The sequence below is a fragment of the Rattus norvegicus genome, chromosome 10 (genome assembly GCF_036323735.1).
Source record: "Rattus norvegicus strain BN/NHsdMcwi chromosome 10, GRCr8, whole genome shotgun sequence".
NCBI lineage: Eukaryota > Metazoa > Chordata > Mammalia > Rodentia > Muridae > Rattus > Rattus norvegicus.
Genome location: NC_086028.1, coordinates 43858076 through 43883845, shown reverse-complemented (window position 1 = coordinate 43883845; position 25770 = coordinate 43858076). Strand labels below are relative to the sequence as shown.

Genomic DNA, 25770 nt, shown 5'->3' with positions numbered 1-25770 from the left:
AATCAGAATCTTGTTTTGAATTTTGTTTGGGTATCCAGGGCTTGCTCTGGTGGGAGAACTTGGTTCTCATGATGCCAAGTGACTTTTGTTTCTGTTGTGTGGGTTCTGGCATTTACCTCTAGCCGTTTGGTTATCTCTGGAGCTAGCTGGTCTTGCTGTCTCTGACTATGGCTTGTCTCTTTTGTACATCTGTGTGCCAGCACTCCTATGAATCCAGCTCTCTCAAGGCAGAATTTCTGTGGTACAGTGTCTGCTCCAGGTTGCAGAGGGAAGCTGGAAGCATCCTGTCCCAGGCTGTCCTTGGTGTCTTTGTCCTGAGGGCTCCTGGTGTCTCCATCTTGGGCCATGTATTTGAGGAGAAGCTGTGGTCTTCCTGTGCTCTCAGGTGTGTCTGCACTCCTGGGATCACAGCTTTCTCCTGTGGGATTAGTGCAGAGATCTGTGGCACAAGATCAGTTCCAGGCACAGATGGAAACTGGAAGGGTTCTATTCCAGGCTGCTTCTTGGTTCCTGTGTCCTGAGGGCTCCAGGTGGGTCCCTTGGAGCAGAAGTGGTGGGCTTACCTGTGCTCTCAGGTGTGTCAGCACTCCTGGGAGAACAGCTCTTTTCTTTCAGGATTTGCATACTGAGAGCTGTGGCATAGGGTCAGTTCTGGGGTGCAGATTGAAAACCATCTTGATAACTGAAGTAAACTCAAACTTCCCAAAGTCTCAGGTACTCTCTAATGTGGTAACTTTTTATTCTTTCCTGTGAAGAGTGAATTAGATTGTCTTTAAATGTTCACTTAATCTCTCCCCACTGCAACAAAGTTATCTAATTGAAGGGATTTGAGGGATTGAAGGGCGTTGTGTAAGATGGGATGGAATGAATATCCTTGAACTGAGGTGACATTAACGACTCTTGTTCAGGCAGAAAATGAGAAAGAAGCAGGGCCTGGGCTGAGTGACAACTGGAGCTGGGATCCAGAGGAAGCCTATGTGGGTTCAGCCTGCCTCACAGGAAGCTGACTCCTAGGTTCCCAGCAAATGCTTTACATTTGCTGTACTTTACACAGTACTTTACAACAGAGCTCATGGCAGGAATTCATTTTTAGTGACTGCTAACCAAGGGTTTGGGTAGGAAATCTATCCTGAAGATACATTTAGGTTGTAAAAAGGCAAATAGATAGTTTTGGATCTTATCTTAAAAAGAAGAAAGCACTAGTGCTGCTCAGGTACAGAGTTACACTCATGCCTGTCCTTAATGCTTTCTTCAGTGTCTACAGAACCATCTTTCTTTCCTTTGCAGTGATCTGACTGTCAGAAGTTCACCACGTCTATTCTCAGGATCTATGCCAGATCTTTGGCTCCCATGGGAATCCCACTGTTGAAGTGGATCTCAGCACTGCAAAAGGTCTCTTCTGAACTGGGGTGCCTAGCTGTGCATCTACTGGCATCTATGAGGCCCTATAACTCTGAGACGGTGATAAGACCCACTTCATGAGGAAGGGGTCTCAAAGGCTAGTAGGCTCATCAATAACACTATCACACCTGCTCTATATGGGGAAGGGGTCTCAAAGGCTACTTGGCTCATCAATAACACTATCACACCTGCTCTAGTTAGCAAGAAACTGAATGATGTGGAGCAAGAGAAGGTTGACCAGCTGATGATCAAGATGGATGGCACTGAGAATAAATCTAAATTTGGTGCAAATGCCTTCCTGGGAGTGTCCCTAGCTGTCTGCAAAACCAGTGCCATGGAAAAGGGGGTGCCCCTTTACCGTCACACTGCTGACTTGGCTGGCAACTCTGAAGTCATCCTGCTGTTCCCAGGTTTCAGTGTGATCAATGGCGGTTCTCATGATGTCAACAAGCTGGCCATGCAAGAGTTTATGATCTTGCCTGTGGGAACATCCTGTTTCAGGGAAGCCATGCACATTGGAGCAGAGGTTTACAACATGCAGAACGTCATCAAGGAGAAGTATAGAAAAGATGCCACCAATGTGGGTGATGAGGGTAGATTCACATCTAACATCCTGGAGAACAAAGAAGCACTGGGGCTGCTCAGAACTGCAATTGCAAAGGCCGGCTACACTGACCAGGTTGTCATGGGCATGGATGTAGTTGCCTCTGAATTCTATAGGGCTTGTAAGTATGACCTTGACTACAAGTCCCCATATGACTCCAGCCAGTACATCACACCTGACCTGTACAAATCCTTCATCAAGGACTACCCAGTGGTGTCCATTGAAGACCCCTTTGACCAGGACAACTGGGAATATTGGCAGAAGTTCATAGCTAGTACAGGTATCCAGGTGGTAGATGACCTCACAGTGACCAAACCTAAGTGGATTGCGAAGGCTGCAAGTGAGAAATCCTACAAATTCCTCCTGCTCAAAGTGAAGCAGATTGGTTCTGTGACCCAGTCTCTGCAGGTGTGTAAGCTGGCCCAGTCTAATGGCTGGGGTGTCATGGTGTCCCATCGATCTGGGGAGACTGAGGATACTTTCATTGCCAACCTGGTGGTGGGGCTCTGCACCGGGCAGATCAAGACTGGTGCCCCCTGCACATCTGAATGCCTGGACAAGTACAATCAGATCCTTAGAGTCAAGGAAGAGCTGGGCAGCAAAGCCAGGTTTGCTAGCAGGTCCTTCAGGAGCCCGCTGACCAAGTAAGGCATGGACTGGAGATCCCTGGAGCTACCAGATCCTTTGTCCCTGATGTCATCCAGGTGGCTTAAGGCTGGCCCAGTGTTTGCCCCTCCCATGTTGCTGCTTCCTTAAATGCCTACCACTGACCACCTGGAGTCCTACTGGAGACCCCAGCTTTCAATCATGTGATTAGCCTGAATCATTGTTTCTGTCAACTGACTCCCCAGCTAGTGTCTGGAGTACTCAGAACTCCAATGTAATCTCTAGTTTGCCCACCATCAAGACTCCCCCAGTAGTTTACATGCAAAAATAAAAGCCATAGAACACCCCCCCCCCAACAAAAAGCCAAAAGCACAATCAAGAACAGTCTGAAGAGTCCCTCAAGCCACCATGTGAGAAGCCCTAGGGATGGCAAAAGGGGCTGGTAATGCTACAGAGAACAATATTCAGTAACAAAACCATGGACTGGTGAAGTAGCTCAGCAGAGTGAGGGCAATCATGAGGACCAACACTGGTGTCTTAGCACCCATGTACCAAGTCTGGTGTCCTGATCGTACTTCTACCCTGTCTCCTACCTTTGAGAGACAGGAGGATGACTCATGCTTGCAAGGGTACTGTGTACTTGAGAAAACATGATGCCCAGGTTCAGGGAGACTCTCTACCCAAAGGAGGACATACCTATTCTCTCTGTATTCTAGATATTCCTTGAAGTTCTAGCTAGAGCAAGAAGACCACAAAAAGATATCAAGGGGATACAAATTGGAAAGGAAGAAGTAGTCTAGGTATCACTACTTATAGATGCTATGATGGTATACATGAGTGATCAGCAAAAATCTACTGAAGAATACTGGCCAAGTTGTACAACGCCAAAGCTCATTTCTGTGGTAATAATTCTTTGGGGCTTTCTACACTATCTTTGCTTCCAAGTATCATTTGTATTTCTATGTTCTGTTCCAGCCAGTTATAGATCCTTATATTTTTAATAAAGAGCTGCAAGCCTTAGCTATTTTAACCTGACTAGGCTGCTAATACCCAGACAAGGGTCATTTACCTGCATTTGGTTGTGCCCTGACTCCCTCTGGTCCACGTGTGTCCTTATGGTTGCTCTCTCATCATTACCTCATGGCAAATCCTCTTGTTCTCTCCACACCTCTTCTCCTCCTGATCCTTTTCTAGTCTGCCTCTGTCCCTGATACCACCCAACCTGAGTTTGGAAGTCCTGCCATATTCTCTTTTGCATAGCTAATTTGCTGGTCAGAACTTTATTAACCGATCTTTGATGGTCAAAACAAATTTTATATAAAATAGACCCTGGTCATGGCTAAGCAAGCTATTTCCTGTTCTGCAGTCAGATGTCTGGGTCTATAAATCAGCATCTGAATACACACTGCATGAAACTATCCCCCAACCCATTTGTTCCAAGGAAACTATCCCCAGTGACCCATTTGTTCCAAGAAGATTCTTCCTCATGAAGATTCCACAATCTTTTGAAAGAGCACTTTCATCTGGGGACTAGGTGCTTAATCATGTGAGCCTTTGGGGGAACATTTCTCATTCAAACTTCTATATTCCATGCCTGATTCTCATAGGCCATCTCATCAAAATCCCCATAGTCTTTAAAAGTCACCAATCCTTTGAAAAGCCTAAAGTCAAGACTCTCATTAAATGCAAGGCAATTTCTTAGTCATGGTTCCCTATAAAAAAAAAACAGGAAAACGTCAAATTAATATCTCCAATCCATCAAGGATTGCCCTATCCCTCTCTTCTTTATTTTCCTGCCCATACCTGTAATCCCAGATCTGCCCTCTGTTCCCCTAGCCACAGCCCTGTCTGCATTGCAGGAGATCTACTGCTATTCAGTACAACAATGTGAGATCCCCACACCACAATACCTTGTTTATTGTGTACCCAGCAATCCTAGAAGTCTTGTGGACTTCCCTGGGCTCTCTACAATCCAACTTCTGTTTCACACCTCTGCCTGCAATTGCAGAGGCCTGCAGCCATCAGGGACCACCAGCCCTGCCTACATATCTGGAAGCCTGCTGCTACCTCTGCAGCAGCTGCACTAGCTCCATCTGCAGTCCCAGAGGCCTGCTGCCAACAGGGTCTAACAGGCCTGCCAACACCAGATGAGGGGGAATCATATGGCTAAAGGCCAATCTAAGAACATAGTCAACAAAAGCCAGGGCAATGTAGCCCAACCATAACACAGATACCCTAGTACAGCTAGCCATGGATGTCCTAACACACACGAAGCATAAATAATGACTTTAAATCTAATCTTATGAAGATCATAGTGGCCTTTAAAGAGGAAACAAAGAAAGCCTATAAAGAAACATAGGCAAATACTATCAAATAGATAGAGGCCCTTAAAGAGAAAATGAATAAATACAAATAAAATTAGAAAAAAATAAGCAAATTGGTGAAGGAAATGACAAAAACTGTTCAAGACTTGAAAATAGAAATAGAAACAATAAAGAAAACAAAAAACTGAGGGAATCCTGGAGATGGAAAGCCTGGGAAAGAGGACAGGAGATATAGTTAAAAGCATCACCAACAGAATACAACAGATGAAAGAAAGAATTTCAGTTGCAAATCAATAAATCTCTCAAAGAAAATGCCAGATCTAAAACTTTCTAACAACATATCCAGGAACTTTGGGATACTATGAAAACTTCAACAAAATCATTGATGAAAATTTCCCTAACAGAAAGAAAGTGATGGGTATTAAACATACAAGAAGGTTACAGATCAACAAATAGAATAGGCCACAAAAGAAAATCTTGCTATATAGTAATCAAAACACTAAATGTACGGAACAGAGGAAAGCATATTAAAAACAACAGGGAAAAAGGCCAAGTAAAATATAAAGCCTGACTTATCGGAATTACACCTGAATTCTCATCAGAGACAGTAAAGGCCTGAGGGTCCTGGAAAGATGTCTTGCAGACCCTAAGAGACCACAGATGTCAGCCCTGACTACTATACCTAACAACCAATATATCCCACGACAAAACCAAATTTAAACATGATCTTTCTACTAATCCAGCCTTACAGAGGATACTAGACAAAAAAAATACCCCAACACAAGGAGGGTAACTAAACCCAAGAGACACATGTCATGAATAATTTCACAGCAGACAAAAGCAAAAGAAGAAAATCTCTCTCTCTCTCTCTCTCTCTCTCTCTCTCTCTCTCTCTCTCTCTTCCTCTTTCTCTCTCTCTGTTCCTCACACACATAAACACACTCACACACATAAACACACAAACATACACACTGCACTACATCCAACAACATCAGAATTACATGACCTATGAATCATTGGTCATTAATATCTCTCAACATCAATGGACTCAATCGCCCCCCCCCCAAAAAAACCTGACAGGCTAACAGGATGGGTATTTAAACTGGATCTATCAATCTGTGGCATACAAGAAACATACCTCAGCAACAAAGATGAACACTAGTTCAGACTAAAGGTTTGGAAAAAGGATTTCCAAGCAAAATGACCCAAGAAACAAGCTGGGGTAGCTATTCTAATATCGAATCAAATAGACTTTCAACCAAAACTAAGCAGAGAGGAGGAAGGACACTTCATATTTGTCAAGGAATAATCCACCAAGATGACTTCTCAATTGTGAACATCTATGCCTCAAATGAATCTATCATACACATTCATAAAAGAAACATTACTAAAGCTTCAATCATCCACAAAACCTCATACATTAATAGTGGGGGACAAAAATGCCCCAATATCACCAATGAACAGGTCATTGAAACATATGCTAAACAGATAAATAATGAAACTACTTGACATTATGAATCAAATGGACCTTATAGATACTACAGAACATTTCACCCAAACGCAAAAGAATATACATTCTTATCAGCATCTCACAGAACCTTCTCCAAAATGGGCCACATATTCAGTCACAAAGCAAGCCTCAAGAGATAGAAGAAGACATAGACAACTCCTTCCATCTTACCAAATCACCGTGGAGTAAAACAACAAAAACAACAGAAAGTCTACAAATTCATAGAAAGTGAAAAACTCTCTACTCAGTGACCACTGGGTCAAAGAGAAATAAAGTAAGTAATTAAAGCCTTTCTAGAATTCAATGAAAATGAAGGAACAACATATCCAAACATATGGGATGCAGTGAAAGCAGTGCTAAGAGGAAATTTTATAGCATTAAAGGCCTTCATAAAGAAATTGGATAGATCTCATACTAGCAACTTAACACCAACCCTAAAAGCTCTAGAAGAAAAAGAAGCAAACACACACAAGAGAAGTATGTGGCAGGAAATAACCAACTCTGGGCTTAAACAAATCCATTAGCAAAAAAGAGAATGATAGCAAGAATCAATGAAACCAATGTTGGTTCTCTGAGAAAGTCAAGGAGATAGAGAATCCCTTAGCCAAGGTAACTAAAAAGCAGAGAGACTATATTCAAATTAATATAATCAGAAAGGAAAATGGGGCCATAACAACAGACACTGAGGAAATACAAGAGTTATTACTTCAAAGCTTGTACTATACAAAGTTAGGAAATATAAGTGTAATGGATGATATTCTGCATAGATTACATTTACCAAAGTTAAATCAAGATCAGGTAAACTATCTGAATATTCCTATAACAACTAAGGAAATAGAAGCAGTCATTAAAAGTGCCCCAACCAAAAATAAGACCAGGGTCAGATGGTTTTAGCATAGAATACTACCAGACTTTCAAAAAAGAGCTAATACCAATACTCCTCAAACTATCTCACAAAACAGAAACAGAAAGAACTTTGCCAAACTCATTTTACGAGGCCACAGTCACCTTGATACATAATCCACACAAAGACTCATCCAAGAAAGAGCATTTAAGATGAACTTGTCTTATGAGCATTGGTGGAAAAACACTCTTTAAAATACTCCTAAAGCAAATCCAAAACCAAATCAAAACCATCATCCATCATGATCAAGTGGGCTTTATTCCAGGGACACAGGAGTGGTTCAATATGTGAAAATCTCTCCACATAATCCAGCACATAATTAAACTGAAAGAAAGAAAACCACATGACAATCTCATTAGATGCTGAAAAAGCCATTAGATGCTAACACTCGTTCTGCCACTTGGTACCAATTTTTGTATTAGTTTCTTTTCCCTGGACAAAGCTGTCATAAACTACCTCAAAGAAAGCACCTTGAGAAAGTTTCATAGGTTTGCAGTCCCAGAGGAATATGGCCAAAACGATGGGGAACATAATAGCAGGCAGAGACTACATGGTGGTTAGGACAGGAGGTTGGCTTGTCACATTGCAGCTGCATTCAGGAAGCAGACCACAGGACAGAGAAAGTAGGGGTAAGGTACACAACCAGAAGGCTGACCCTAGAGACCCACTTCTCTCAGGCTCCACATTATAAGGGTTCCAAGTCTCCCCAAACACTGTTGCCACTGTGAACTGAGGATTCAAATCAGGATCTGTAGGGACAGATCACTCTTGAATCACAGCAATGGGGGACACACGAGGAGAGAGAACTTAGAAACCTCAGACTTTCAATTTAGAGTGAGTTTATAGATTATATTAATTACAGGAAATCAAACAGACAAAGTGAGCCATTCATGGATGATGCATTTCATTTTTTTTAAATTTTTCTTTATCTGCATTGGTGTGAGGGTATCAAATACCTATAAACATTACAGGCCATTGTGAGCTAGAAATTCAACCCAGATCCTTTGGAAGAACAGGAAGTGCTCCTCAACATTGAGTCATCTCTCCAGTGACAGCCATGGTGCTTTGTCCCAGAAATAGAAAAGTGGCTAAGACAGTTTGAGAGAGGCATCCTGTGCTTGACACATAAATTTCTCTTAAATAATCCATGTCTTTTCGGTGCACCATTATAATCCTCTGTAGGGTATGTCTGGCTAAGTCTCTTTCACTTTAAATTTTTACTGAATTTTTAAGTGCAATAGAGTAGTATTATTTTCCTTCTCTTTATTTCTTCAAATCTCATCCACATTTTCCATTTTCAATCTGATAACCTCCTTTTATTGATTATTGCTGTATAGACATGTATGTATTCATATGTAGCATATGATATATGTATATAATAAATTATATCCACACATGTATGCATACACAACTTGTGGAGTACATTCATTTTTTACCATTTTTAACTTAAGTTTACATCCTGAATGCTGCCCCTTTGTTCTCCCTCACACAATTCATCCCCCATAGCCATCCCCTTTTTCTCTTAGTGTGGGGGCACACTTGATATCAGAGACCCTAGGGTACAAACTCTCTGCTTTTATTGTTCTCAGCTTTTACTGTATATTATCCATGGACAAAATACAGACATTGTCTATGGATTTCTAAAGCAGAACCATTCTGGGTCCGTTTCTCTAAGTGTCCTTATCCTAAGTTAGCATGGGTGATCCACATAAATTTTAACATGAGAGAACAACATAAAGGTGTTGATGGAAAGAGACAGGGTGCATACTGATAGACAGATCCACTGATGATGTTTATTATAAAGTCATTAGTGAGTTTTGGGGAATGATACTAATAAAGTGAGTCAGCAAGACATCTTAAACAGCTTAGGGTGCCTGAAAAACTTATTTATGTGGTAATAGTCACATAAGAATCAAAGCAAGAATTAACTTGGCTCCCTACCTATTTCAGGATTGTCCTTAAAATATGTCATAATATAACATACACATTATTATATAATATCTGTATCTGCAAAGGAAAACTGATAAAATATTCTAGATTTCTGCAAAATTCATGCATAGCTACAATTGTACTCTTAAACTGCAGAAAGAACTTCCAGAGCAAGACAAGTGCATATCAGGCAACTCCTGAATCCCACAGTCTGACAGCCTGTATCAGGGAAGAAAGTGAGAAAAGTCCATGGAAAGCCAACCCAGGCTGACAGGCAGCCAGAGATGCCAGGGCCAGAGTCAAAGCCCTTCCATCTCTCCTGGAGATAACATTCAGATCAAACCATGAACTCAGGGCAACACTGTGTGGGAGAAGGTTCACGTTCTTGCCTTGTTAGTGAGAAGAGCTGATGAGCGTCCACCAGAATATCAATCCTGAAATCATCGCAGAGAGTGTCAAGACCAGGCTTTGCATTAGTTTATAAGGCGACCCAAAGTCCCGTGTTCATATCCATCATCCCATTTGTCTCCTCAGGGCCCCCATGACCTCCTTGTTCCTCAGGCTGTAGATGAACGGGTTCAGAACAGGGGTGATGATAGAGTAGACCACAGCTACCACTTTGTCCCTCCCAGGAGAATGCAAAGAATGTGGCTGGGTGTAGGTGCAAAGACCAGTGACATAGAACAGGCTGGCCACAGTCAGGTGGGAAGAGCAGGTGGACACAGCTTTACTCTGTCCCTTCCCTGAACCCATCCGGAATACAACAACCAATACCTGAGCATAGGAAGCTAGGATGGCCAGGAAAGGTATCAGTACAAGAATAAGGACACTCATGACAATCAAATGCTCATATTGGGACGTGTCTTCACACACCAGTGGCAGGAGAGATGGAACCTCACAGAAAAAGTGGTTAACAATCTTAGATCCACAGAATGGAAGTTGAAATATATAGATTATGTGCATTAACGCAGTGATGGAGCTACTGCTCCAGGCACTGGCGACCATGGAGCAGCAGATCTTTCTGCTCATGAGCAAAGGGTAGTGCAAGGGCCAGCAGATGGCTATGTACCTGTCATAGGACATGAAACCCAGCAGGAGGGCTTCAGACCCACCCAGGGTCAGAAACACAAAGGTTTGGATTGCGCATCCCAGAAAGGAAATGGTCTTAGTGTTTGACAGGAAGTTAGCTGCCATCTTGGGCACCGTGGTGGAGATGTACATCATGTCGATGATGGAGAGCTGGCTGAGGAGGAAGTACATGGGGGTGTGGAGTGTTCGGTCCAGCCTGATGAGATGGACCAGTGTGATGTTGCCTATGAGAGCCACTGCAAATAGGAGGGTAATGACTGTGAAGAGGAAGGTGTCTGTGTGTCCACACTGGAAAAGACCAACCAAGGTGAAGTCTGTCTTACAGCTGTGGTTTCCTGTCTCCATGACTTAGACTGAATCATCAAAGCAGATACAACTGGAAAGGGCATGGACTGTCCTTGAGGAGAAAATGTCATTTATTATAAGGAATAGATTTCGGGACTAGCTCTAGGACACTGTCTCATATCCTGTGTTTTATGATTTCATCTATTTTAAAACAGTCCTTTTAGTTATTTATATTTTTTCTATTTCTGCACAACAGGTAATAGTTACACATTTTAATGTAAGACTCTTAAATTTCAGTCAGACCAGGTAGAGCACATCCATTTAACCAGGGGATCCCCTTCCCTTCTCCTGGTCATTTCTTACATTTGAAATCTGCAAGCTCTTCCTTCTCAAGGTTTTTGTAAATTACAACATAGAAATGGAAACAAAATTCTTCAGGACAGCAACATTAAAATGCAAATGACAAATTAATTTGTTCATCTGCTTTGTTTTCAAAAATTGTATTCCCCTCAGATTCTTTTCACTGGGGAATTGGAGCCTTGGTCTTTGGCAGTGAAAACATTCTCTGGGTTCTCTCACATTTGTGATTTAATATGTAGAGCAGAGTTGATCAAAAAGAGTAAAATTTTTAATGATTATTTTATATCTCAATTTTAATCATAAAGGTGAGTTAAGGGGTTTGAACTATCTGCATAGAAGTTTGCATTCCTTATGAGCTTAACTTATTCCTGTAAAATTAACATGGAAAAAGGTACAATGACATAAGAAATCAATTGGTTGGAGTTGGAAAGAAGGTTTAGGGGTTAAGAGCATTGGTTATTCTTAGAGGGCCCTGTTTCAAGTCCCAGCACATAAATGGCAGCTCACAACTGTTTGTAACTGCTATTCCAGGGGAATCTAATACTTGATTCTGATTTCCATGGGTACTAGATACACAGTGTTGCACAGACATACATACAACCAAATGTTGATATACATAACATAACATAAAATTATATAAAATCAATTGTTCAATTTTATTTAGTGCTTTTTATTTTTGATTACTGTTCAAAGATTTTTAAATGAAATTTATAGACCTGAATATAGTGTTCCTGAGACACAAAGGTAATGGGAGTATTGCCATGAGACCAAAACATTTTTTACTGTTTTGAGAATTGAAAAGTGAGAAAAATGACCTTGCAAACATAAAACAGGCCAACTGTGTGAGTTAGAATTATTAAAGCAGAAGAATTTTATCATACATTTTGTTCCATTTTATAGTAACCTAAAAGAATTCACAGTTAATATACACCAATTTATATGTAGGCTATATTTTAATATGATTATTGTAAGAATAATTCATGTATCACATTAAGTAGACAATACAGCCCAGATCTCACATAGACAGACTCTGTGGCAGCATATGGTTCTGTTAGTAATGGACCTCCATCTCTAGATTCCAAATTTCGATCTGTGACTTATAAACTCATAAAAGTTCAGAAAAAAAGCTATAGCAAAGATGTTAATAGAGTTGTCAAGACAGTGTCCTAGAAAATTCTAATATAGTATTTTATAGAAGAGGAAAAATAGAATCAACTGTGAGAGAATTTCACCTTGAAATACACACAATATCTGTAATAGACAACATGAATTATGAGGTCATTAGTGTTGTACCAAGCTGCTATAAAAAGCAAAGTCAACTGCCACTGCTTAGGTGTAGCTAGGCAACACAAGGTGGACTCTGCTTTTTCTATGATATTTTTTGTTCATTTGTTTGGTTGGTTTTGGTCTTCCTTTTTAATAGAAAGTACATTGTATTGGGTGGGTCCGTCAATGTGAGTGGGTAGGGAGGTTGAAGAAGATCTGATAGGAGTTGGTAGAGGTGAAAAATTATAAAAGTATATTACGTGAAATTCCAAACAATGAATGAAAACATATAGAATACTGCTCTTGAACTGGTAACAAGAAAATGTGAGCTATTTTTCAAATATCTGAAATGGTCATGCCATTTATGGCTACTGTAATATATTAGACTTTTCCTTGGAAAGTCTTAATATACATACTGAAAAACATCTAGTGTGAATGAAGTAAAATTTAAGAGAAGTTTCATGTATGAGTATATGTGTGCATGCACATGTGTGAGCATATGTGTATGTGTGTGAGCATATATGTATGTGTGTATATGTGCACATGTGTGACAATATGTGTGTTTAAGTATGTCCCTGTATGTGTGTGGATACACATGTAGTAGTATGTGTATATATGTAGGTGAGTGTATGTGTATCTGTGTTTGCCTGTGCATGTGCATGCTCACGTAAGTGCTCATGTGTGCCGCTTCTGCTGAGGCAGACTGTGTTTTATCTCAAGAGGTGGAGAAACCTGATGAGGTAATGTTCAAAACACTCAGCAAATGTCTTTCCTCATTGGTGGTGAAGGGAAGAGGATGGAAAACATCATCATCATCTCATGAAATTAGTAAGGACAAATTATGCTATCATACGCTCATTTGTATACTGGAATTTTTTTCTTCATGGACATGGATTATTTGTCTTAGCTTTTAAGCCTTGGGGACTGACAGTTTCTAATAAGCACTTGGCAATATTTTTGGGGTCCATGATTCTAAGAACAAATTGAACGTTTTATATATACATCCATCTATAACTGTCTGTCTGTCTGTCTATCTATCTATCATCTATCTATCTATCTATCTATCTATCTATCTATCTATCTATCTATCTATCTATCTATCTATTTTGTGTGTGTGTGTGTGTGTGTGTGTGTGTGTGTGTGTGTGTGTGTATGCCTGCACGTGTGCATTTCTGAGGCTCTAATTATGAACACTAGAAATGCTAGCCAACTTGGTGGGCACCAATGTGAGGAGAAACCCTTGGTCCGGTCAAGGCTGGACTCCCCAATGGAGGGGAATGTCAGGGTGGGGAGGCAGGAAGGGGTGGGAGGGTGGGTGGAGGAAAACCCTTATAGATGAAGGGGGAGGTGGATGGGATAGGGGGTTTCTGGACAGGAAACCAGGAAAAGGGATAACATTTGACATGTAAATAAAAAATCCAATAAGAAAAGAAATGCTAGCCAAGTTCTGTACCACTTTTCTTATGGGACCTTTTTCAGATAATAGGTTTTGTTCTGTGACCCAGACTGGATAGGATCTTGATTTGTAACTTACACTTGTCTTGAACCTGTAATCCTCTTGACTCTTATTCTGGAGTGCTGGGATGATTGTCCTGTAACACAATGTCATGTGTGCTCTGACCTTGGATGATCAGAAATGTTAGTCACATTGAGCCCATCAGCTGTTGTGTGTTCTAAATCTCTGGAGCTAGACAAGCCATGTTTGCAATTCTCTTCCCTTCACAAATGAGATCAGAGGTTGGGTGAATGTATTGAAAATTACCTAGTCAAGTTTCTCCACCTCTTAAATTAAAAACAGCCATCATCATCATCATCATCATCATCATCATCATCATCATCATCATCAGCAGCAGCAGCAGCAGCAGCAGCAGCAGAAGCAGCAGCAGCAGCAGCAGCAGAAGCAGCAGCAGCAGCAAACCCTGACATTTCCTCCCCTCCAGAAGTAGATCTTTCCCTTGTGTAGGGTGGGGAGTCTTGAGAGGTCCAGAGCAGCAGGAACACCCTGAGCCCCATCTAACAAATCCATGTCACAATAACCTCTTTTATCAGATGAAGGTATGAAAATAAGACTCATTTATAATCTTTTGACCCAATTTTGTGTGGCTCATGCTTGTTTTGGATACCATATAGCCAGGCATAAAAATCACAAATTTGTTATCTATGTAACAAATCAACATACTCTACCTCAATGAATAATAAATTACAATAAAAATGAATTTTAAAAAACACTGAGAAACAGCGTCTAACATTACATTTACAATCATGCTTAGCACATTGCAGGGTCATGCCCCACAGCTCTAGGGTGCTGCTGCAGATCTAACTGCCTGTGAGTTCACAGCTAAGACAGCAGCATGACTTCAGTCACACATCTTCCTGTCCATTTGATCTTCACTGCTAGTCAATCCCAGACCTTACAGAGAGAGATGAGGTAATGCAGCATTTTTCCTGACCATCACAGACTCAGCAAGGAGTCCACTATCAATCTACTGAACAGCAGCTTGGAGATGTCCCCACTGCAGCACTGCCTTTTCTCATAGACTCACTGGGCACACAGGTGTGCACCACTCAAAAGCATGTTAATATGAATTTGAACACAGATGTGTCAGTCATTCTACCATGGAAAGGTTTAACCCTGTACAGTAACTCATCAGTGTGCCCAGGAACTGAACAAATGGTGCAGCTAGGGACACGGAAATAGCAATTCTCTCACAGGGAAAGTTGAAAAAAATAGAGTCAACAGTAGAATTAAATGTACCATGTATTACACAAATTTTATTGTATTTTAGAAATGTAATAGTCTCTCCTGAATTTTAGGAATATGGTGGAATATATTATAGGATAAGTCTAGTTTTAAAAACTGAGGTCTAAACAAGAAAGACATGTATTTCTACACCCCAAGAAAGAACTCTGTGACTCTGCCATGTCCTGCTCCTTCAGGGGGAGAATTTGCTAGACTACCATACCTGTGCTCCCATGTCAGAACACTGAACCCCAGCTCTCATCCCTAAATCTGTGAGATGGTTACACAGAGCCTGGGTAACTTGGCTGCACACACTTTCACAATGCACATGTTTTTAAAGCAATACTAGAAATGCTGTAGCCTGGAGTGAATCAAAGTCAGAACATTAACCAACAAGAAAAAGATGCAGTGTGATGAAAAAGGTGATTCCAGTCAGACATACCTGAACCAGCAGGGTGGGATGAGTTGTGTCTTCTCACCAATTACCACTAGGTTCTCTTCACTTCAGTACTTCACTGGCTTCAGGGCTGCTTGGCAGCTGAAGGAATGAGTTGGGAACCAACCTTTTGGTCCTAGTCCATCTGAGCCTTGAACATGACAGAGAATGATGGGTACTTTCCTCTAGTTGTCTAGGGATATTGGTTTTGTGTTATATCCTAGGATAACCCATTCAATTATAACTCAAGTGAAGTCTATACAGCCTCTTTGTTTCAGAAGTCTTCTCTCCAGAAAGTTTACAGGGAAACAGACCTGCAAAGGCTGACTTCTTGACAGTTCACTCCCACCGAGAGACAGTTATTAAATAGTACACCAATGCCTTTCTCAATGTACTTTTAAATTAAATTATGATATGTTATCTTTTTTTGTACCAAACAGACATAGGAAAGGAAAGGAATGTGCTCTGAAGAATAAGTCCACCTGAGCCAAGTCATCTGAAATAAACTTCTACACTTCCATGGCCCCCAATATCAACCATATTTTAGGAACTATGCCTACTCTATGAATTTGGAAGTTGTTTCTTTTGCTTAATATAAACAGACATTCAGTTAACCCTAAAAGCTCGAGGGGAAAGTAGAATTGAAATAAAAATGTTGCTATTTTTCCCATCCTGGCAAATGCTTAGAATGTCTCCAAGGATCTGTCTACCTGATGAATGTTGGGACTCACATGGGTTCTGTCTCAGTCCTTCTGGGAAAACTAGTCTCTCATCCACAATTAAACACACTGTGTACAGAACATGTGTTTCATTAGATCTGGTTTCTGCATTCCATTTCAGAAAACCATTCAAAATAGTGTTCAGAATTAATGCTCAAAATTTTGTTTGAATTAGTAAGTCACAAGTGGAAGATTGAAAACTCTGGTTCTAATGTTCATGTGAGTTACATACAGTTGCTCATAAGCAATGAACTGAAATGTATACATAACCCAAAGCAACTGTATGATATTTTAGGAGCTGAATATCCTAGGCCTTGGTATGTTCCAGATATCACAGAATCTATCCCTGAAAACCATCTTGATAACTGAGGTAGACTCAAACTTCCCAGAGTCCCTGGTGCTGATACTTTAATGTATCCCATGGAGATTGAGTTGGGCTGTTTCTAAGTGTCCATTCAATCTTTCCCTGCTACAACCAAATTATTTAATTGAAGGGAGTTGTAGTAAGATTGAATGGAATGAATGTTCTTGCACACTGAGGTGATGTCAGTGACCCTTGCTCATGTGGAAAATGAAAAAGAAGCAGGGGCTTGGACTGAGTAATGACATGAGTTGGGATCCAGAGGAAGCCTATGTGGGTTCAACCTGCCTCATGGGCAGCTAAGTCCTAGGTTCCCAGAAAATGCACTACAGACTTCACAACATTTTGCATGGCAGGAGTTTTCATTTTCAGTAAATGCTAACCAACAGTTCGGATAGGAAACCTATGCTGAACATTTGTCTAGAATGTGAAAAAACTAATAGATAGTTTTGGGTCCTATGTTAAGAAGCAGAAAACAAGGCCACCCTCACTGAGAGCTCAAAAGCAGCAGGCCTGTTTCAAGTGTGTGGAATAGTTTGGATAGTATTGGTATGAGGTCTTCTATGAAGGTCTGATAGAATTCTGCATTGAACCCATCTGGACCTGGGCTCTTTTTGGTTGGGAGACCTTTAATGCTTCTATTTCTTTAGGAGTTTTGGGGTTGTTTAAATTGTTTATCTGTTCCTGATTTAACTTCGGTACCTAGTGTCTGTCTAGGAAATTGTCCATTTCCTGCAGATTTTCAAGTTTTGTTGAATATAGGCTTTTATAGTAGGATCTGATGATTTTTTGAATTTCCTCTGATTCTGTAGTTATGTCTCCCTTTTCATTTCTGATTTTGTTAATTTGTACACACTCTCTGTGTCCTCTCATTAGTCTGGCTAAGGGTTTATTTTTCTTGTTGATTTTCTCAAAGAACCAACTTTTGGTTCTGTTGATTCTTTCTATGATCCTTTTTGTTTCTACTTGGTTGATTTCAGCTCTGAGTTTGATTATTTCCTGCCTTCTACTCCTCCTGGGTGTACTTGCTTCTTTTTGTTCTAGAGCTTTTAGGTGTGCTGTCAAGGTGCCAACATATGCTATCTCCTGTTTCTTTCTGCAGGTACTCAGAGCTATGAGTTTTCCTCTTAGCACAGCTTTCATTGTGTCCATAAGTTTGGGTATATTGTACCTTCATTTTCATTAAATTCTAAGAAGTCTTTAATTTCTTTCTTTATTTCTTCCTTGATCAGGTTATCATTGAGTAGAGCATTATTCAACTTCCATGTATATGTGGGCGTTCTTCCCTTATTGTTGTTGAAGACCAGCTTTAGCTCATGGTGGTCTGATAGGATGCATGGGATTATTTCTATCTTTCTGTATCTATTGATGCCTGTTTTATGCGTCAATTAATATGGTCAATTTTGGAGAAAGTACCATAAGGTGGTGAGAAGAAGATATATCCTTTTGTTTTAGGATAGAATGTTCTATAAATATCTGTTAAGTCCAGTTGGTTCATGACTTCTCTTAGTCTGTCTATGTTTCTGTTTAATTTCTGTTTCCATGATCTGTCCATTGATGAGAGTAGGGTGTTGACAGCTCCTACTATTATTGTGTGAAGTGCAATGTGTGCGTTGAGCTTTAGTAAAGCTTCTTTTATGTATGTAGGTGCCCTTGTATTTGGAGCATAGATATTTAGGATTGAGAGTTCATCTTGGTGGATTTTTCCTTTGATGAATATAAAGTGTCCTTCCTTATCTTTTTTGATGACTTTTTGTTGAAAATTGATTTTATTCGATATTAGAATGGCTACTCCAGCTTGCTTCTTCAGACCATTTGCTTGCAAAGTTGTTTTTCAGCCTTTCATTCTGAGGTAGTGTCTGTCTTTGTCTCTGAGGTGTGTTTCTTGTAGGCAGCAGAATGCAGGGTCCTCATAATGTATACAGTTTGTTAATCTATGTCTTTTTATTGGGGAGTTGAATCCATTGATGTTCAGAGATATTAAGGAATAGTGATTGTTGCTTCCTGTTATATTCGTATTTGGATGTGAGATTACGTTTGTGTGCTTTTCTTCTCTTTGTTTTCTTGCCAAGACGATTAGTTTCTTGCTTTTTCTAGGGTGTAGCTTGCCTCCTTATGTTGGGCTTTGACATTTCTAATCCTTGTAGGGCTGGATTTGTAGAAAGATATTGTGTAAATTTGGTTTTGTCATGGAATACCTTGGTTTCTCCATCTATGTTAATTGAGAGTTTTGCAGGGTACAGTAACCTGGGCTGGCATTTGTGTTCTCTTAAGGTTTGTATGACATCTGTCCAGGATCTTCTGGCTTTCATAGTCTCTGGCGAGAAGTCTGCTGTGATTCTGATAGGTCTGCCTTTATATGTTACTTGGCCTTTTTCCCTTACTGCTTTTAATATTCTTTCTTTGTTTTGTGCATTTTGTGTTTTGACTATTATGTGACTGGAGGAGTTTCTTTTCTGGTCCAATCCATTTGCAGTTCTGTAGGTTTCTTGTATGTTTATGGGCATCTCTTTCTTTAGGTCAGGGAAGTTTTCTTCTATGATTTTGTTGAAGATATTTACTGGTCCTTTGAGCTGGTAGTCTTCACTCTCTTCTATACCTGTTATCCTTAGGTTTGATCTTCTCATCGAGTCCTGGATTTCCTGTATGTTTTGGACCAGTAGCTTTTTCCGTTTTACATTATCTTTGACAGTTGTGTTGATGATTTCTATGGAATCTTCTGCTCCTGAGATTCTCTCTTCTATCTCTTATATTCTGTTGGTGATGCTTGTATCTATGGCTTCTTGTCTCTTCCTTTGGTTTTCTATATCCAGGGTTGTCTCCCTTTGTGCTTTCTTTATTGCTTCTATTTCCATTTTTAATTCCTTTACCTGTTTGATTGTGTTTTCCTGTAATTCTTTCAGGGATTTTTGTGTTTCCTTTCTATAGACTTCTCCTTGTTTATTTGTGTTTTCCTGCATTTCTCTAAGGGAGTTCTTTATGTCTTTCTTGAAGTCCTCCATCATCATGATCAAATGTGATTTTAAATCTAGATCTTGCTTTTCTGGTGTGTTTGGATATTCAGTGTTTGCTTTTGTGGGTGAATTGGGCTCTGATGATGCTATGTAGTCTTGGCTTCTGTTGCTTGGGTTCCTGTGCTTGCCTCTCGCCATCAGGTTGTCTGTGGTGTTACCTTGTTCTGGTATTTCTGACAGTGGCTAGACCATCCCTTAGGCCTGTGTGTCAGGAATGCTGTATACATGTTTTCCTTTTTTTTCCAGCCAGTTATGGGAAGAGAGTGTTCTGCTTTCGGGCATGTAGTCTTTCCTGTCTACTGGTCTTCAGCTGTTCCTGTAGGCCTGTGTCTTGAGTGCACCAGGCAGGTCACCTGGAGCAGAAAAGTTGGTCTTACCTGTGGTCCTGAGGCTGAAGTGGCTCCTGGGTGGTTGCTTTTGAGCTCTCCGTGAGGGCGGCAACCAGGAGGACCTGGGCTACCTTTTCCCTGGGCCCCCATGCACCGGGGTCCCAGATGGCATTAGGTGTTTTCCTCTGGAGTCAGAAATGTGAACAGAATATTGTCTCTTCTGACTTCCCAGGCGTGTCTGCCCCTGTGAAGGTTTAGCTTTCTCTCCCAAGGGATTTGGGTGCTGGGAACTTTTGATCGGGTCCCTTCAGATCTGGGTGGTGTCTAGACCACAGGGCACCTGCCACTTGGGTGCCCCTATCTTCCGATTCTCAGAGGCCCTATACAGTTTCCTCTTGGGCCAGGGATGTGGGCAGGGGTGGGCAGTATTGGTGGTCTCTCCCACTGTGCAATCTGAGGAGTGCCCACCTGTCTGGGCGGTGAGCTCTCTCTCCCATGGGGTTTGGGAGCAGGGAACTGTGGGCCGGGATCATCAAGGTTCAGGCTCCAGCTAAAAACCAGAAGTGTCCAGTCCCAGAGGAATTTTTCCTCTGTGTGCCCTGAGTCCACCAGGCAGGTCGCCTGGAGCAGAAAAGTTGGTCTTACCTGTGGTCCTGCAGCTGAAGTGGCTCCTGGGGGGGGGGCTGCTTTTGAGCTCTCCATGAGGGCAGCCACCCGGAGGGCCTGCAGTGTCTTTTCCCGGGGGCCCTGTGCACCAGGGTCCCAGATGGCGTTAGGTGTTTTCCTCTGGAGTCAGAAATGTGGGCAGAGTGTAGTCTCTTCTGGCTTCCCAGCCGTGTCTGCCTGTTGTTCTTCTAATGGAATTGCAAACCCTTTCAGCTACTTCAGTTCTTTCTTTAACTCCTCCATTGGGAACTCAGTTTTCAGTTCATCAATTGCCCGCCAGCATCATCCTCTGTATTTGTCAGGCTCTGGCAGAGCCTCTCAAGAGACAGCTATGTCATATATCTGTCAGAATGCACTTCTTGGCATCCACAATAATGTCTGGGTTTGGAGACTGTATATGGGACAGATCCCCATGTAGCACAGTCTCTGGATGGCCTTCCTTCAGTATCTGCACTGTGCTTTGTCTCTGTATTTTCTCCTGTGAGTATTTTGTTACCCCTTCTAAGGACTGAAACATCTACACTTTGGTCTTCCTTATTCTTGAGCTTCATATGGTCTGTAAATTATATCTAGAGTATTCTGAGCTTTTGGGCTATTATCCATTTATCAGTGAGTGAATATCATGTGTTTTCTTTGGTGACTGGGCTACCTCACTCAGGATGAAATTTTTTTTTTTAGTTCCACCCATTTGCCTAAGAATTTCATGAAGTCATTGTTTTTAATAGCTGAGTAGTACTCCATTGTACAAATGTACCACATTTTCTGTTTCTATTCCTTTGTTGAAGGACATCTTGTTTCTTTCTAGCTTCTAGCTTCTGCCTATTACAAATAAGGCTGCTTTGAACATAGTGAAGTATGTGTCCTTGTTATATGTTGGAGCATCTTTCATTGTATGTCCAGGAGCAATAGAGCTGGGTCCTCAGGTAGTACTATGTCAAATTTTCTGAGGAACCACCAGACTGATTTCCACAGTGGTTATGCCAGTTTGCAATCCCACCAGTAATAGAGGATTGTTCCTCTTTCTCCACATCCTCCCCAGCATCTGCTCTCACCTAAGTATTTGATCTTAAACATTCTGACTGGTGTAGGGTAGAATCTCAGGGTGGTTTTGATTTGCATTTCCCTGATGACTAAGGATGTTGAACATTTTGTTAGGGGCTTCTCATCCATTCAGCATTTCTCAGTTGAGAATTCTTTCTTTAGCTCTGTACCCCATTTTTAATAGGGTTATTTGGCTCTCTGGAGTCTAACCTCTTGAGTTCTTTGTATATATTAGCTATGAGTCCTTTATTGGATGTAGGATTGATTGGTAAAGATCTTTTCCCAATCTGTTGGTTGTTGTTTTGTCCCATTGACAGTGTCTTTTGCCTTACAGAGACATTGCAATTTTATGAGGTCCCATTTGTTGACTCTTGATCTTAGAGAATAAGCCACTGGTGTTCTGTTCAGAAAAATTTCCCCAGTGCCCATGTGTTCAAGGCTCTTCTCCACTTTTTCTTCTGTTAGTTTCAGTGTATCTGGTTCTATTCGGAGGTCCTTCATCCACTTGGACTTGAGGATTGTATAAGGAGATAAGATTGGATCGATTTGTGTTCTTCTACATGTTGACTGCCAGTTGAACCAGCACTATTTGTTGAAAAGGTTGTCTCTTTTTCCAGCGGATGGTTTTAGCTCCTTTGTCAAAGATCAAGTGACAATAAGTATTGTGGGTTCATTTCTGGGTCTTCCATTCTGTTCTATAGATCTACCTGCCTGTCTCTGATCAATACCATATAGTTTTTTTTTTTATCACTATTGCTATGTAATATAGTTTGAGGTTAGGGATGGTGATTGACCCAAAAGTCCTTTTATTGTTGAGAATAATTTTCACTATCCTGTGTTTTTTGTTATTCCAAATGAATTTGAGAATTGCTCTTTCTAACTCTATGAAGAATTGAATTGGAATTTTAATAGGGGATTGCATTGAATCTGTAGTTTGTTTTTGACAAGATGGCAAATTTTCAATATTAATATTGCCAATGCATGAGCATAAGAGATCTTTCCATCTTCTGAGATCTTCTTCGATTTCTTTCTTCAGAGACTTGAAGTTCTTGTCATACAAATCTTTCACTTGGGGTTGGGGATTTAGTTCAGTGGTAGAGCGCTTGTGTAGCAAGCACAAAGCCCTGGGTTCAGTCCCCAGCTCCGAAAAAAAGTAAAGAAAAAAAACTTTCACTTGCTTGGTTAGAGTATTTTATGTTATTTGTGACTATTTTTTCCATTTTTTCTTTATTAACTTGAGTATTTCTTATTTACATTTCGAATGTTATTCCCTTTTCCAGTTTCTGGGCCAACATCCCCCTAACCCCCTTCCCTTCTATATGGATGTTCCCCTCCCCATCCTCCCTCCATTACCTCCCTCCCCCCAACAATCACGTTCACTGGGCGTTCAGTCTTAGCAGGACCAAGGGCTTCCCCTTCCACTGGTGCTCTTACGAGGGTATTCATTGCTACCTATGAGGTTGGAGCCCAGGGTAAGTCCATGTATAGTCTTTGGGTAGTGGCTTAGTCCCTGGAAGCTCTGGTTGCTTGGCATTGTTGTTCATATGGGGTCTGGAGCCCCTTCAAGCTCTTCTAGTCCTTTCTCTGATTCCTTCAACGGGGGTCCCAGTTCTCAGTTCAGGCGAATTGCTGCTGGCATTCGCTTATGTATTTGCTGTATTCTGGCTGTGTCTCTCAGGAGAGATCTACATCTGGTTCCTGTCGGCCTGCACTTCTTTGCTTCATCCATCTTATCTAATTTGGTGGCTGTATATGTATGGGCCACATGTAGGGCAGGCTCTGAATGGGTTTTCCTTCTGCCCCTGTTTTAATCTTTGCCTCCCTATTCCCTGCCAGGGTATTCTTGTTCCCCTTTTAAAGAAGGAGTGAAGCATTCACATTTTGATCATCCGTCTTGAGTTTCATGTGTTCTGTGCATCTAGGATAATTCAAGCATTTGGGCTAATAGCCACTTATCAATGGCTTTTTCGTGATTGGCTTACCTCACTCAGGATAATATTTTGCAGTTCCCTCCATTTGCCTATGAATTTCATAAAGTCATTGTTTTTGATAGTTGAGTAATATTCCATTGTGTAGATGTACCACATTTCTGTATCCATTCCTCTGTTGAAGGGCATCTGGGTTCTTTCCAGCTTCTGGCTATTATAAATAAGGCTGCTATGCACATAGTGGAGCATGTGTCTTTGTTCTATGTTGGGGCATCTTTTGGGTATATGCCCAAGAGAGGTATAGCTGGGTCCTCAGGTAGTTCAATGTCCAATTTTCTGAGGAACCTCCAGACTGATTTCCAGAATGGTTGTACCAGTCTGCAATCCCACCAACAATGGGGGAGTGTTCCTCTTTCTCCACATCCTTGCCTGCATTTGCTGATTTGTGACTATTGTTAATGGTGTCATTTCACTAATTTCTTTCTCAGCCTGTTTATCATTTGAGTAGGGGAAGGCTACTGATTTATTTTAGTTAATTTTATATCTAGCCACTTTGCTAAAATTTTTTTAACCAGCTTTAGAAGTTCTTTCTTGGAATTTTTATGATCATTTAAATATACTATCATATCATCTGCAAATAGTGATATTTTGACTTCTTCCTTTTCAAATTGTATTCCTTTGACTTCCTTTTCTTGTCTAATTGCTCCAGCTAGGGCTTCAAGTACTGTATTCAGTTGATGTGGAGAGAGTGGGCAGCCTTGTCTAGTCCCTGATTTTAGTTGGATTGCTTCAAGTTTCTCTCCGTTTAGTTTGATGTTGGCAACTGGTTTGCTGTATATTATTTTTGCTATGTTTAGGTATGGGCCTTGAATTCCTGATCTTTCCAGGACTTTTACCATGAAGGGGTGTTGAGTTTTGTCAAATGCTTTCTCAGCATCTAATGAGATGATCATGTGTTTTTTTCCTTTGAGTTTGTTTATATAGTGGATTATGTTAATACATTTCCATATATTGAACCATCGGTGTATCCCTGAGATGAAGTCTACTGGATCATGATAGTTGACCATTTTGATGTGTTCTTGGATTTTATTTTGTGGAATAGTTTGAAGAGTATTGGTATTAGGTCTTCTTTGAAGGTCTGATAGAATTCTGCATTAAACCCATCTGGTCCTGAACCCCCCCCCCCCCTTTTTTTGGTTAGGAGACTTTTAATGACTGATTTTATTTCTTTAGGGATTATGGAATTGTTTAAATCATTTATCTGATCCTGGTTTATCTTTGGTGCCTGGTATCTGTCTAAAAAATTGTTCATTTAATCCAGATTGTGCATGTAGGCTTTTGTAGTAGTATCTGGTAATTATTTTGTATGTATTTCTTCAGTATCCGTTGTTATGCTTCCTTTTCCTTTCTTATTTTCCTAATTTTGATACTGTTTCTGTGCCCTCTGGTTAGCCTGACTAAGGGTTTATTTATCTTGTTGATTTTCTCAAAGAACTAGTTCCTGGTTTTGTTGATCATTTGTATAGTTCTTTTTGTTTCTATTTGGTTGATGTCAGCCTTTAGTTTGATCATTTCTTGCAGTGTACTTTTCTTGGGTATATTTAATTATTTTTTCTAGAAGATTCAGGTGTGGTATCAAGCTGCTAGTGTATGCTCTTTATAGTTTCTTTTTGGAAGCACTCAGAGCTGTGTTTTCCTCTTAGCACTGCTTTCATCATGTCCCATAATTTTGGTTATGTTGTGCCTTCATTTTCACTAAATTCTAAAAAGTTTTAAATTTCTTTATTTTTATCATCCTTGACCAAGTTGTCACTGAGTAGAGCATTGTTCAGCTTCCATGTATATGTGGGCTTTCTGTTTTTTTTTTTAATTGAAGACCAGTCTTAGTCCGTGGTGATCTGATAGGATGCGTGGGATTATTTCAATCCCTTGCCTCTGTTGAGGCCTGTTTTGTGACCAATTATATGGTCAGTTTTGAGGAAGGTACCATGAGGTGCTGAGAGGACAGTATGTTCTTTTGTTTTCAGATGAAATGGTCTATAGATATCTGTTAAATCCATTTGGTTCATAACTTCTCTTAGTTTCACTTTGTCTCTGTTTAGTATCTGTTTCCATGATCTGTCCTTTGACGAGAGTGGAGTGTTGAATAATATTGTGTGTTGTATAATATATGCTTTGAGCTTTAGTAAAGTTTCTTTTATGAATGTGGGGGTCCTTGAAATTGGAGCATAGATGTTCAGAATAGAGTTCATCTTGGT

General features: G+C 40.7%; 2 protein-coding genes across 2 annotated transcripts; one reads left to right on the top strand and one right to left on the bottom strand.

Moving 5' to 3' along the window:
* Positions 1–1343: 1343 nt before the first annotated feature.
* Eno1l3 (enolase 1 like 3) lies at positions 1344–2653 on the top strand. The gene is made up of 2 exons (XM_039087831.2): positions 1344–1502; positions 1559–2653. The coding sequence occupies exons 1-2, from the start codon at positions 1479–1481 to the stop codon at positions 2651–2653; spliced, it is 1119 nt and encodes a 372-aa protein (XP_038943759.1). The 5' UTR covers positions 1344–1478.
* A 7138-nt stretch (positions 2654–9791) lies between these two features.
* On the bottom strand, positions 9792–10712 carry Or2ak6b (olfactory receptor family 2 subfamily AK member 6B). Its single transcript, NM_001000775.1, has one exon. The coding sequence runs from the start codon at positions 10710–10712 to the stop codon at positions 9792–9794; it is 921 nt and encodes a 306-aa protein (NP_001000775.1).
* Positions 10713–25770: the final 15058 nt, after the last annotated feature.